We start from the raw sequence: 14,029 nt of genomic DNA on the forward strand, positions 1-14,029 counted from the left end.
GGTGGTGCACATCCACACATTACCTTGATATGGTGCACATAGCAAAATTCATTCCACACATGGATAGAAAAAATTAGAGGGAACACTGGAAGTATCTACTCCAAATATTCAAGTGAGATCTGTGAAAAGTTGCTTAAATTGTTCCTCCAAAGATATAATCCCTCAATAGTGAGAAGCGAAGATATTAAACACACAGTGACTGAAGTCCAGGAATTTTGCCAAACGTGCCTGGGACAAGAGTCAATGGGGCCAATTTCTAGCACTTCCAGACATCCCAGGAAAAACAGTGGGAACAAATGCATGTGCGTATAGACATCACAGTGCAAGTCTACGTGCTGAATTGGGGAATAGGTCTAAGAATCTTTTGCTTCAAAAAAGTAAAACACAAGCCTTCACTGCTTGAGTTAAAAAAAGCCTCCTTTAACTGTCACTACTAGAAAGCAGTGATGATACATATGCTGACTAGCTAGTATATTAATGGTCACTAATGATCGAAACTCATAGTGACTGAAAATCGGTCCGTAATAAAAAAGGCAAAACAACATAAATATTTACAAGTAACATTGCACCAGTATTCTGGATTTAGTATTGAATCAAATGTTAAATCAGTTATGAACAATTTCCAGAAGTTAAGTATGTTAATGATTTTACCTGCATTAATCAGGTCTGGATCTACCTCGTTTTCAAGTGGATAAGGACCCTGATAACAAAACACAGTCTTAATATTTATTGATGATCCAGAATTACACAGTATTTTCCTTTATTAATTCTAATGTTGTGACTCAAAACAAATACATAATACATTTGGATTTTTCTGTGTGTTACACCTCTTTTATTTAGTATGTGCACTGAAACATACACTAGTCCATGAACAGAGGCTGTATGGTAAAGACACTGCTGAAGGCTATTATAATTATTAAATGTATATAGTTTTCCTTGAAGCTACAGAATTCTTAAAGTTACAGGCATCCAGGTTCAATTTAAGAAAACATCACTATAGTAAAATATGCATACGTATTATGTTAGTTTAAAATTATGTATGATGTCACAACTAAAAACCTCTTATAGAGCTTGATCCTGCAAGGTGCTGAGCATTCCGGCACCAATACAGCAAAGCCCTCTGCCAAAGTATATGCTTATCTTTAAGCTTGTAATCTGTCCCACAACTCCAATGGGACTACTGACATATCTCTCAAGTAAGTATGTGCTTTAAATACATTCCTGGGCTTAAGCAAGAATACACAGCACCTTGCAACGTGGCAGCTCTTTGAGCTCAAAGTGTAAACAGTTTGTGAAAAAAACAACAAATTAATTTAAGTGCATTACATAAGCCTTCACTGACTCTATACTTACCAAGCCCAGTACTCCATTTTCACTCTGCAGGTGAACTGAAATGTCTGGACTGATGAAGTTGCTGGCCAACAGTGGAATTCCTATGCCCAGATTAGCTGAAGTGAATTGGTCAAGGCACAACTAGATTATAATTACCGTAAATGAGTAAATTAACAAAATTATATTTGTGCTGTGATCACACACCCTCCTTTTTTTTTTTTAAACAAACTGTTTGGCTTTTCAAATATATGCCTCAAAAGTTATGCCAAATTATTTTGTCATTTGGACTGCCTAAGTTGCCTTCTCTCAGATGCTAACCCATTAATATAAAACTGTCCAAGCAAGCTTAATTTCATACAGAGGGTGCTTACAATTTTCAAGAAAGATCAATTAATCACTTGACTGCCAATGAACATTCCAGGTAGAACATCTCCTACTGTACGCCCTAACATTCCATCTATTTCAACAGGATGTTAATATAACGACAGCCACAGGTGCTGTTGTGGACAGTGAAGATGGTAACAAACATGTGCCAGGAATAACAGCTGCAGCTGCTATTTTATCACAGCAAATCCCATTTCTTTAACCTACAACAGCTGGAGGATACCGTACATGCCGTCTTCAAACTCTAAAGCTGCTCGTCTGATGATCCGCTCTCTCACATTATCTCCTTCCTTCTTTTGTTTGGCTTTTGAGTCTTCGGGCTTTCGGATGGATAATCGCTACAAAGTAAGACATTGTCAAAAACAAACTGTGGTGTTAAGATTCCTGTTCTGCAAGACATAAACATCAGGCTCAAGGGTTCAGTGAGACTTTATGCAAAAGTCCTTTAGAATATTGTAGGGATGGAACCAATTTTGGCTCTAGAGGAAGTACTGCCAAAAAAAAAAAAAAACGATAGAATTTAACAACAAATGAAATCCTTTCTATATGAATTTTTTCAGTAGCCTACAGAACTTATTAGACAATATTATCCCTGCAATGGAATTTGATAACTTGGCTTTACTATTCTATAAAAGTTATCACGGTTTTAAATTCTATAAGCCTTTTCCCGCAAGGGATGGTTTGCTGTCAAGAACAGCACTATTCTTTTGAGAAAGTGTCTGTCAAAAATATATTTTCTGTAATTTTGTCCTTTACCTTTTCCATATTTCAAGACAGTAAGTTTATGTGGGCAGAAGGGATTTTCACTGATGGAACAGAAGCCTTTAGTGGGAACATAGCTGTTAAATAAAATCCATGTTTAAATTAAAACATTTATTTTGAATGTAATTTAATTTCATTTTAAAAAAGCTTTCTTTTTAACCCTTGGCTGCTTTCCCTACAATGGTGGATCATTTCATTGTTGCCTTTGAATCCCAAACTCATTATTTCACTTCCTGCAGGAAATGAAAGTGTTCACAGATTGGCTCCTGCCTTGTGTTGGAGGATTCTTCCATGGAAAAAAGGAATGCATGATGGAAAGTACACCAAAGGCATTCCCGCTAGAGGGATCAGATCAGAATCCAATTAGGCAGGAGCAAACTGTACATCTAAAGACAGTAAATGTATGACAAGCTAGCTTCTATTTATTCCTCTGCTTCCTCCCGCTCTGCACCCCACCACCACAAAATGGTATAGGAGTAGGACTATCATTTCTGTAACATGATTAGAACAACAACATGCCTTCCTTTTCCCACCACTCTAACTAAAGCTGGTTTATATGGGAATCCTTTCCAAACATTCCACTGGGAACTGTAATATGCCTGATCCAATTTATGCTCAAAATGTAGTAAGTAAAGCTGGCAGAACTGGCTCCTACACAAACCATTGTCCATACTGCCAGTCAAGGTGGCATATTGGGATGAGGAGGGATCATGATATAGAAGGGTTAGGGTGGAGCGCCACGCCTCAAATTTTATTTTATAGGCTCTGTGTAAGGCAGTAAATAAATAACTTTGCAATTTCATTGCTATATTTCTATTTGATGAGATGCATCACTGCTAGGGTTACAAAACTCAATGGACCAAATTTATCCCTGCTGCAACTCTATTGTATATTATATAAAACATTTTAAAAGGTGATAAAAAATGGGGTAAGTGGTATGACATGAGGCCTTGTTGTTAAAGTTCTGGCTTAATCTCCTGGTCCTAGGAGGACCCCCACTGTAGTGGGCAAATCAGAGAAGAAAGCCAAGCAGCATTTGTATGTAGGTGCTACACTGGAAAGAAGGGGCAAGCCTCTGAAGCCAAACTGAACTGACAACAGCATTTTAAGCAAAGCAAAATCAATACATTTTGAAAAAGATAAATGCTTGTGAGCGGATGTAATAGACCATGTCTTAAAAGGCGGGAACGGGGTATTAGCTGCTGTCTAATACAAAGTGCCCACAGACTAAGAGCTTTGGCACATCTGGCTCCAGTCAGATACCTAGTGACACACCAAGTTTGTGCAGAATAAACTGGTGGCTAAGCAAGCTGTGATTTATCATCCTGCTTGAGGTGCAAAAGAAGGTTTACCCCAGGGAGAGTTTACTCAAGTATAGGGCCTTATGGCTTTCCAGGCCTTTGGGATTTTATGGTGGTCACTGAAGTTTGATTTATAGCAGAAAAGTCTCAGGAGGACAACTGTTTAATAACAAAAATGGGCAGAAGTCAGCATACCTTTTTTCCCTTCATATTTCCCACTCCCACTAAAATAACCATCAAATATAGCCAAAAAAGTTATTTCTGACTGCAAAGAAATATTAAAGCTGTGTCAGAACATACTGCAAGATTGCTGGCCCATAAAATTTCTAACTGTACTTCCAGAGAGCTGTCATTCCACGAAGTTGAACCCAGAGACATTGCTCCTGGGAGGGGACACGACAGAACCAAAGCAGGGACAATTTCTTCCAGGTTGGTTCTAAGTGTAGCAATGAAATAGCTGCTTTCTTTGCAGTCAGCTAAAAGGCTACCACCATATTCATTAATATTAATTGTAACTTTTTAAATAGATACTGACAATCAAAGGTCTTCCAGTTCTGTAGAGGAATGCAATTAAGTAACAGTTTCTGTTAAAAACAAAAAACAAAAACACCTCCAGGACACACTGCCACATAAATATGAATATAGGACCAAATTTTCTCTTCTGGGCCCAGTCTGTACCACCTGCATAGCACGAAGGGGCTGGAACTGGCCCTTGCTGCCAAGCCTCCCAGTGGGAGATAACTCTCACCTGCTGTAAAGTTGGCAGAGCCGGCTCTTACACCAACCACTGTCCATGCTGCCAGTCAAGGTGGCATATTGGGAAGAGGAGGGATCATGATATAGAAGGGGTAGGGTGGAGCGCGATGCCCCAAATTTTAAGCTGGTATAAGGTTTCTTAGGGACCATAACCAACTGCCCTAAATTAGACAAGTCCAGGGGCTCCTCTATCTTATGCAGTGACTGGAAGCAGTTACTGAAGCTTGACAATCGGGGATCCATAACCATTCCCTCCCCATCTCCTGCACTAGCTGGAACTTGACACAGTAGAGAATCCACCTCATAATATTTTATCACGGCTACAGTTTAATGGTCAAGCAGAAATTCTGTGATTTATAAAATTTATTCTGGGTCAACATACGTAGTGGCTAAGAAGCTGAACTACTTACTTCAATTCTCTTTTCATATTTCTCTCCCTTTATGAGACGATGGACATAGATCTTTGGAATGTGAATATCTTCCGGGGCAAATGATCCTATATCAACAATTTCTTCTACCTGCGGAGAGGAAAAGGAAGAGTGAATATACTCTGTTGAACCAGAATACTCTCTCAAGACATGAAAGACTTGAGAGATTTAGTGATGAAACTTCCAGATACTCAAAGCAGAGTAGCTCAGATCTACCCAAGAAAAAACAGAGAGTGGGCCAAAATAGTGGAATGGCCTCAAAATAAGCGTGTCTAAAATTGCATGCCTCCTTCTTACACATGGAGGGAACTCCAAAATTTTGGGGAAAGGATATTTCCACATGCATTTCTGAAGAATTATATTTCTAGCTGCCCAGTTTGCACACACAAATATCTCCTGCACATCCACATGAGAGTTCTTTGCACATACAAAATAATAAGCACAAAATGGAGGGAAACAAAATTTTGGTAGCAAAAGGGGTACAAAGTGTACAATTTTAGGCAGATAAATCTGGAGATCAGGGAGACCACTTTGAAAGTATTTCAAGATGTGCTTTTTTGTAGGACAGTCACTAGAATGCAAGGCTGTATAAAACAAGACAGAATATTTACTATGACATGCTGTATTTCAAAAATGTTAAATTTCAAGTTCTAAGAACATATGCAATGTTCATGATGTTAGAAATTCTGTATTCAAAAGGAAATGAAATCATATCAGAGCTAGTCTCCTGAGAACATGTTACAATAGCAACATTAAACTCAATATAAAGATATCTAAAACAAGTCTAAGGATTCCTAAACAATAAAAGCTTCTGCAACAGGATACATCAAGGGAGTTATACCATCTACCTAATCTTTATGTTGAATAAATCTCAGAGCACTGTCATCACAAATGAAGAAACATTAAATTACTTTAAATCCAGGTTAGCATGCATAATTCTCAGATGAAAACAAATCCATGTGCTGTATCTGTTGTCTCTGTAAAATCTCATCAATAATAAAATTCATATGGCACCTGTCACACAACCTTTACCCTAATATTCCTTATAGGGTGCCAATAAAAGTCTAAACAAACTAATAATAAAAAGTAGCAGAGAGAAAGAGAAAATAAAAAGGTACAGACAAGGGAGAGAGGGTATGTTTTCAGATGATCTTTAATTGTTTTCAAAGACCTGATGAGACAGGAATACACAACACTGTTCATATGGCAAGAGCTCTAGAGGAAAAGGTTCTGGCACAAACGGTGGCAAAACTGTGTGAAGTGACCAGTGCAAGACATTTAGAGGGAGCAATGACAGGAAAAGAGGAAGAAAAGTTCATAAGGTAGGGTGGGCCAAGTCAATTTAGTGTTTTAAAAATAAAAAGATTTTATCAGGAACAAAATGGTGCAACAGAATCCATGCATTATCTTGCTAAATCATTGGTCACATTGTCATCTATATTATGAGATGGCAGAATACCTCTGCGATCAAAAATAGGATAAGAAGAAAAAATCCTGGAGAACACAGATGAAGATTCTCTGTCAGAACAGCAGGTACTTTAAGAATCCTGGAACAAAATCAAAAAGGAGGAAAAACAGAAGAGAATTGCACAGACAGTTCAATGTAACTATACATAAAACAGATCATCTGGTACTGTCATAAATATAAAGGGAAGGGTAACCACCTTTCTGTATACAGTGCTATAAAATCCCTCCTGGCCAGAGGCAACATCCTGTTACCTGTAAAGGGTTAAGAAGCTTTAGCTGACTGCAAAGAAACCTGGCTGGCACCTGACCCAAAGGACCAATAAGGGAACAAGATACTTTCAAATCTTGTGGGGGGCGGGGAAGGCTTTTGTTTGTGCTCTGTTTATGTTTGTTCTCTCTTGGGACTGAGAGAGGCCAGACAGAAATCCATCTACTCCAACCCATCCTAATCCAAGTCTCCAATATTGCAACCAGTATATGGAAGCCATGCAAGGCGGATTAGTTTATCTTTTGTTTTATGTGAATTTTTACCCTGTGTTAAGAGGGAGCTTTATTCCTGTTTTCTGTAACTTTAAGGTTTTGCCCAGAGCGCGATCCTCTGTGTTTTGAATCTGAATACCCTGAAAAGTATTTTCCGTCCTGGTTTTACAGAGGTGATTCTTTTACCTTTTCTTTAACTACAATTCTTCTTTTAAGAACCTGATTGATTTTTCATTGTTCTTAAGATCCAAGGGTTTGGGTCTGTGTTCACCTGTAGAAATTGGTGAGGATTATTATCAAGCCTTCCCAAGGAAAGGGGGTGTAGGGCGGGGGGGGGGGGGCAGATATTTTGGGGAAAGACATCTCCAAGCGGTCTCTTTCCCTGTTCTTTGTTTAAAACGCTTGGTGGTGGCAGCATACTGTTCAAGGCCAAGGCAAAGTTTGTACCTTGAGGAAGTTTTTAACCTAAGCTGGTAAGAATAAGCTTAGGGGGTCTTTCATGCGGGTCCCCACATCTGTACCCTAGAGTTCAGAGTGGGGAAGGAACCCTGACAGCTACCATCTAGAATCTGAGTCCTACTTTTCTCATTACTATTTGTCTTTACTTATTAGGTGAAAAAATGGGCCCAAGAAATATTAATCACGACTGATTCAAACTGCTTTTATCTCCTCTTATTAAAGGTTAGAATTATTGAACCAAAGTTTTTGTTGGCATAACTCTCTTGATTTCAATGGAGTTATGCTAGCGGAGAATGTGACCCATTGTATTCTTCTTCCTCAGAAGACTTAAAATAAAGTGATTTCTCTAGAGATACCATCTATTGTTATCTATCTCCCCCCACCACTACCCTTATTATTTGGCATTTATTTTTATCCCATATGTCTTTTGATGCAGCTGTCAACATAGCACAAGAATCATCAACATTATTTATTTTATGTATGTATTGCCATAAATGTGTGTGACATGTAGACAATAAAATGAACATATTTGCCCTGAAGAACTTAAGATCAAAGATCCCATTCCTTCAAATGGATTCACCCACAGATTCATGCCCATGCTTGTGTTTCTTTGTGAGTCTAGCCCTCACATGTCTAAATTAGCCATTTTCTTAAAACTTCCCATTAGTGTAAGCAATGATGACAGCACAAATGTAGACTAGCTGCCAGTTTTTCCACCATCATGTCATCTGACTGCTCAGAGCAGGCTACAGTTTATTTTAAGGCTTTACTTCATCAGATATTAGAAATCACAGGAAACCAAAAGGTTATCAATCTTAGCTATACAGATGCTTCCTGGGTTACACAAGACCCGACTTACGCAAATCGGCATTTACGGAAAAAGTTCTGTAAGCTAGAAATAGGAGGTAGGTTTTTTTAGGGTTTTTTTTTTCCATAATGGTCGAGTATATGTTTCCGACTTACGCAAAATTCGATTTATGCAAGGCGTTCCGGAATGAAACGATTGTGTAAATTGGGGAGCGTCTGTACAGTAAAATCTGAGGAGTAACTTCAGTTCTGAAGACGGCAGATGGGCTTGGTCCATTTTAGGAGGCCTTCAATTTGTGGTTTAAAGACCCTAAAATTGGGATATTATCGTATCTCCTCTCTGTTAAATAGGCATCTTTGTGCCTGTTAGATATGACCACACAGACCCCTGCTTGGGTTCAGATTGAACAAGAATTGAAATAATCTGTCTCCCTTTCATGCACTGTAGGATCAAATTATTATAGATTTGATGGCTCCAAAGTGCCCACAATAACAGCTGTGAGACAAGCTTGGCTAGAAAGTTCTGCTTCCATCCATTCTTCCAGGTACAGGCAGTCCTATGGAGCAATCCCATCCTTAAACTCGGTGGCAAAACCATGATGTGGACGGCTTGGTGGACAAAGTAATTATGACTGTGTCACAACTAACTGACAATCACGAATTTAAACCATCTGCAGATCTTCAGCAACAATTTGTCTTGCCCTTCTCTGAAGCATGGGCATATCTCCAGTTAAAGCATTTACTTACTAATATATTTGGACCGGGTGTATTGAGAGCTCCAGAACCTCCAAAAATTTATTATTTTGGAGGAAATTTCAGGGATTTCCTCAACCACTGGTCACTGGTATCCTTTTATGATTTGCTGGACCAAAAAACTCTGCCAAAGATTGATAATTTTAAAGTTGCTTGAAACAGATTTGGATACCCAGCTATCTCTGACCCAATGGAATATAATTGTAGCTTATGTTAAAAAAGCTACTATAGACCTGAAGCTATAGCTTATTCATCAAAAGATGAATAAGCTATAGCTTATAGCTTGTCCATAGGCTAACAGTAATGGGCCTCATAAATGCTGACCATTGTGGGAAATTAACTCCCGTAGTGCTACATTATCTCATATGATATATGAGTGTTCCTGTATCAAGAATTCCTGGTATGACGTGGGTCGAAGGACCAATTTTGTATTGGATGCTAAATTGGAGTCCTCCCCCTTAAATTTCATTTTGGGATATATTCCTTATACCTGGAGATTACCAAGTAACAAAGATGCGTGGTTCCCATGTGCAACTTCGGTCTTTAAAAAAATAATCCCGCAAAAATGGAAAAGTTGATCCCCACCAAATATTGAGTCCTGGCTCAGTGATATGGCTGATCTTGCCAATAGTAAATGACTGGCATTCCACAGAAAGGGACTGTTCAAATAATTCAAAGCAATCTGGGCTGCCTTTTTAGAGGCATATGATTCACATAGACGCTGAAGATAGATATGTTGTGTCCCATTTACTGTGTGCGTGTGTTATGATTAATCTGGTATTCCATTATATTTGTTGTATTTGGAAAAATTAATAATAGGTCTGTCAAGAGATTAAAACAATTAATTGTGATTAATCACACTGAAACAATACCAGAATACCATTTATTTAAATATTTTTGGATGTTTTCTAAATTTTCACATATGTTGATTTCAATTACAACACAGAATGCAAAGTGTACAGTGGTCACTTTATATTTATTTTTGATTGCAATGTCACCTGAAAGTAATAACAGCTGTAGCCGGCGTCAAGATATTTACGTGCCAGATGTACTAAAGATTTATATGTCCCTTCAGGCTTCCACCATCATTCCAGAGGACATGCATCCATGCTGATGACAGGTTCTGCTCAATAACGATCTAAGGCAGTGTGGACCGATGCACATTCATTTTAATTATCCGAGTCAGATGCCATCAGCAGAAGGTTGATTTTCATTTTTGGTGGTCTGGGTTTTGTAGTTTCCACACTGGAGTGTTGCTCTTTTAGACTTCTGAAAGCATGCTCAACACCTCGTCCCTCTCAGATTTTGGAAGGCACCTCAGATTCTTAAATCTTGGGTCAAGTGCTGTACCTATCTTTAGAAATTTCACATTGGTACCTTCTTTGCATTTTGTCAAATCTGCAGTGAAAGTGTTCTTAAAACGAACAACATGTGCTGGATCATCATCCAAGACTGCTATAATATGAAATGCATGGGAAAATGTCGGTAAAACAGAGCAGGAGACATACTATTCTCCCCCAAGGTGGTCAAAATTTAATTAATGCATTATTTTTTTAACAAGCGTCATCAGCACGGAAGCATGGCCTCTGGAATGGTAGCCGAAGCATGAAGGGGCACAAGAATGTTTTGCATATCTGGCATGTAAATACCTTGCAATGCTGGCCATAAAAGTGCCATGCGAAAGCCTCGTCCACTTTCAGGTGACATTGTAAATAAGAAGCCAGCAGCATTATCTCCCGTAAATGTAAACAAACTTGTTTGTCTTAGCGATTGGCTGAACAAGAAGTAAGACTGAGTGGACTTGTTGGCTCTGAAGTTTTACATTGTTTTGTTTTTGAGTTCAGTTATGTAACAAAAAAAAAAATCTACATTTGTAAGATGCACTTTCATGATAAAGAGATTGCACTTCAGTACTTGTATTTCTTTTATCGTTTTTACAGTGCAAAAATTTGTAATAAAAATAATAATATAAAGTGAGCACTGTACACTTTGTATTCTGTGTTGTAACTTAAATCAATATATTTGAAATTGTAAAAAAATCCAAAAATAGTTAATACATTTCAATTGGTATTCTATTGTTTGACAGTGCGATTAAAACTGCAATTAATCATGATTAATTTTTTTTAATTACAATTTATTTTTGAGTTAAGTACATGAGTTAACTGCAATTAATCGACAGCCCTAATAAAAAATTATAAATATATAATATATACATTTAAAAAACCCTGACAAACCTTTTGCTGTCTACCAAAGGAAAATAAAGCCTCCATAAATCATAGCTTCCTCTTTTCCTTTTTTGAATAATTACCCTCCAAGGCCTTTACTAAAGCAACAAGATTACCCATTGCTCACAACTAGTGGCAAAATGCTAAATACTGTTTAACTGCATGTGTGCCCAAGGTTATAAAGTCTGTTTTCTGAAGTGACTCAGTAATGGCTGAAGCACCAATCACAACGTTAACTAATGTCAGAGTATCACTTTCTTCAATGTGTTCAATTTCATTTTTGTTACTTTATTTCAGTTTTTAACAAGGGAATTTCAGTTCTTCCCCTGAAACCATAGCCACGGCAACCCCAGAATTTCTACAGGCCTCCAGCGATGCAGGTACACTATAGCTGAAGGTAACAATGGGATTTGTAGTCCTGATACTGTTGAAGTTTTCAAGGCACTGAATAAGATAACTTCACTGTAAACTGGCAACCCAATTTTAAATTTTTATACTCCTAAATAATACGGGTGCTCATTAACCAAGATCTCACTGGAGAAATAGCCTTTAACTTGCAAACAAAATTCAATGTTGTAAAAAAGAATCCTGCCCTCACTATTAATTTTCAAAATATACTAAAATCAGAAGACTTTGAGCTGTTTAGACTGTAAAATAAATAAAAAAAGCTGCTAATGATTAAAATGCATCAAGTGCTTAATAAATTATTACAAATGAGAAAAAATGAGCTTTTAGCTCAGTGAAAGCAACATTTCTCCTAACTGAAATCATGGAAAAGACAAATCAAAATGAATTGAAATAGTTTTCTCACCTTTGCACAGACCATACATTAAAAAGAGACATGATTTAACCAAAGATGAGAGTTTAGGCATCATTCTACAAATACATTAGAAGCTAGAGGAAGACCAAGGACACCATATGCCTGATACTCAGGGGGTGGGATGTATTAGAAGGAGTGTTGAAAACAAGACACAAGAAGTAATTCTTCCACTCTATTCTATGCTGATTAGGCTTCAACTGGAGTATTGTGTTCAGATCTGGGCGCCACATTTCAGAAAAAAATAAAGTGTACAAACTGGAAAACATCCAGAGAAGAGCAAGAAAAATGATTAAAGGTCTAGAAAACATGATCTATGAGGGAAGACTGAAAAAAATGGGTTTGTTTAGTCTGTAAAAAGGAAGACTGAGAGGGGACATGATAACAGTTTTCAAGTACTTCAAAGGTTGTTACAAGGAGGATGGAGAAAAAATTGTTCTCCTTAACCTCTGAGGATAGGACAAGAAGCAATGGGCTTAAATTGCAGCAAGGGCAGTTTAGATTAGACATTAGGAAAAAATTTCCCATCGGTGGTTAAGCACTGGAATAAATTGTCTAGAGAGGTTATGGAATCTTGATCGCTGGAGATTTTTAAGAGCATGTTAGACAAACACCTGCCAGGGATGGCCTAGATAATACTTAGTCCTGACATGAGGTCAGGGGACTGGACTAGATGACCTCTCAAGGTCCCTTCCAGTCCTATGATTCTATGACTTCATTTCTTGACATTAATTAAACAAATGTTAAGAAACACTACAGGAAGAGGCTGAGATTTTTCACAAAACCTCAACCTCCTAGGCTGCTTTGAAAACCCTCAAAAGGAAAGCTCCAGCTGATTCAAGGAATACATCCAATTAGTGACCTGACTATGGTGAACTTATGAAATCTGACATGGTCACAGGCAGAGAATTTATTAACTTGTAATGTTACTGATCTTAAGCCTTTCAGAAGAAAAAAAATAATCAGGCATTTGCCAACTTTTACTGAAAGAGAGAGAATGCATATGAATGCTGTATGGTGATTTGTGTGCGTTAGTCACTCTTCTTCTTCATTTACATGGTGATAGATTTTAAATAACACATCTACCAGTATTTGCATTTTTCAGAAATTGAATAGCTCATACAGCTGATACATCAATCAAATGAATGGTCTTACTACATTCTTAAAAGTAATATTTTATATTTAAACAAACATTCTTCCACTGACATGCACAGTAAGAAAGAAGATAGCTGGAAATATTCTTGAAGGTGAAAGTTTGAAAGAAAATAAACAAATTGGGGTGGAGTGAGGGAGAGAAAGGCTGAAATAGTTTCTCAGGGTTCATGAACCTAATAGTAACCATGGAATATTACTAGCAAATATTAAGAAAATGGAAAGTTCATAATGCGTCAAAGTTCTGTTTCCTGCACGTTGTCAGAGGAGGAGGAAAGCAATAACCACCCATAGGGAAAAATGACAGGAGTCAGGTGTTGTGATAAGCTCACAGCCCAAAAGCACAGTAGCCAAAGCTGGAATTGACTTTAAAATATCTTTCTATTTAAAGAAGGAAGTTTTGTTTACTTGAATCTAATGGAGAAACTCTGCATCCCTTTTGCCTGCAGTAAATGTGAAAAATTATCTTTAGAACATGACATTCAAAAAGTCATAACAAGTAAGAACTCTAATTTTCTGATCATACGAAGTTTTTCTACTTCGTCTGTATCATAGTTCTATGGGAAATAACAGCTAAACCAAACCATGCTCCTGCTGTCTGGATTCAGTTCTGCTGAGTACAGCTGCTAGAATGCCTTTTAAAAAAAAATATGTTACAATATATATATTGTAGGTGTGACTGCTCTCTCGGTCTAAACTACTACAAGAGAAATGTAGCTCCTACAGAAATCTTTAGTTTCTTTCAGCACCTTTTGTTTTTATTGTAGTCTGAAAAGTCTAGACAAGGAGGGCAGCTACCTTCATACATCTCCCCTTTACTGACAACTTGCTGGCATGCATCTAAAGTAGATGGAAGTCAGTTGGCCCAAATCCACCTTCAGGACCCAAAGAAGAGCTGTGTGTAGC

At 37.7% G+C, this 14,029-nt stretch overlaps 1 protein-coding gene across 1 annotated transcript in view; it reads right to left on the reverse strand.

Moving 5' to 3' along the window:
• OXCT1 (3-oxoacid CoA-transferase 1) overlaps positions 1–14,029 on the reverse strand; it is a 127,682-nt gene that overhangs the window by 50,415 nt on the left and 63,238 nt on the right. The window contains exons 8-11 of the mRNA XM_048849613.2: positions 4,946–5,053; positions 1,940–2,054; positions 1,354–1,448; positions 652–700 (exon numbers count right to left, since the gene is read on the reverse strand). Of these exons, the coding sequence (XP_048705570.2) occupies positions 652–700; positions 1,354–1,448; positions 1,940–2,054; positions 4,946–5,053 (367 nt within the window). The remainder of the gene's footprint in view (positions 1–651; positions 701–1,353; positions 1,449–1,939; positions 2,055–4,945; positions 5,054–14,029) is intronic.

Source organism: Caretta caretta, chromosome 5, assembly GCF_965140235.1.
Source record: "Caretta caretta isolate rCarCar2 chromosome 5, rCarCar1.hap1, whole genome shotgun sequence".
NCBI classification, from domain to species: domain Eukaryota; kingdom Metazoa; phylum Chordata; order Testudines; family Cheloniidae; genus Caretta; species Caretta caretta.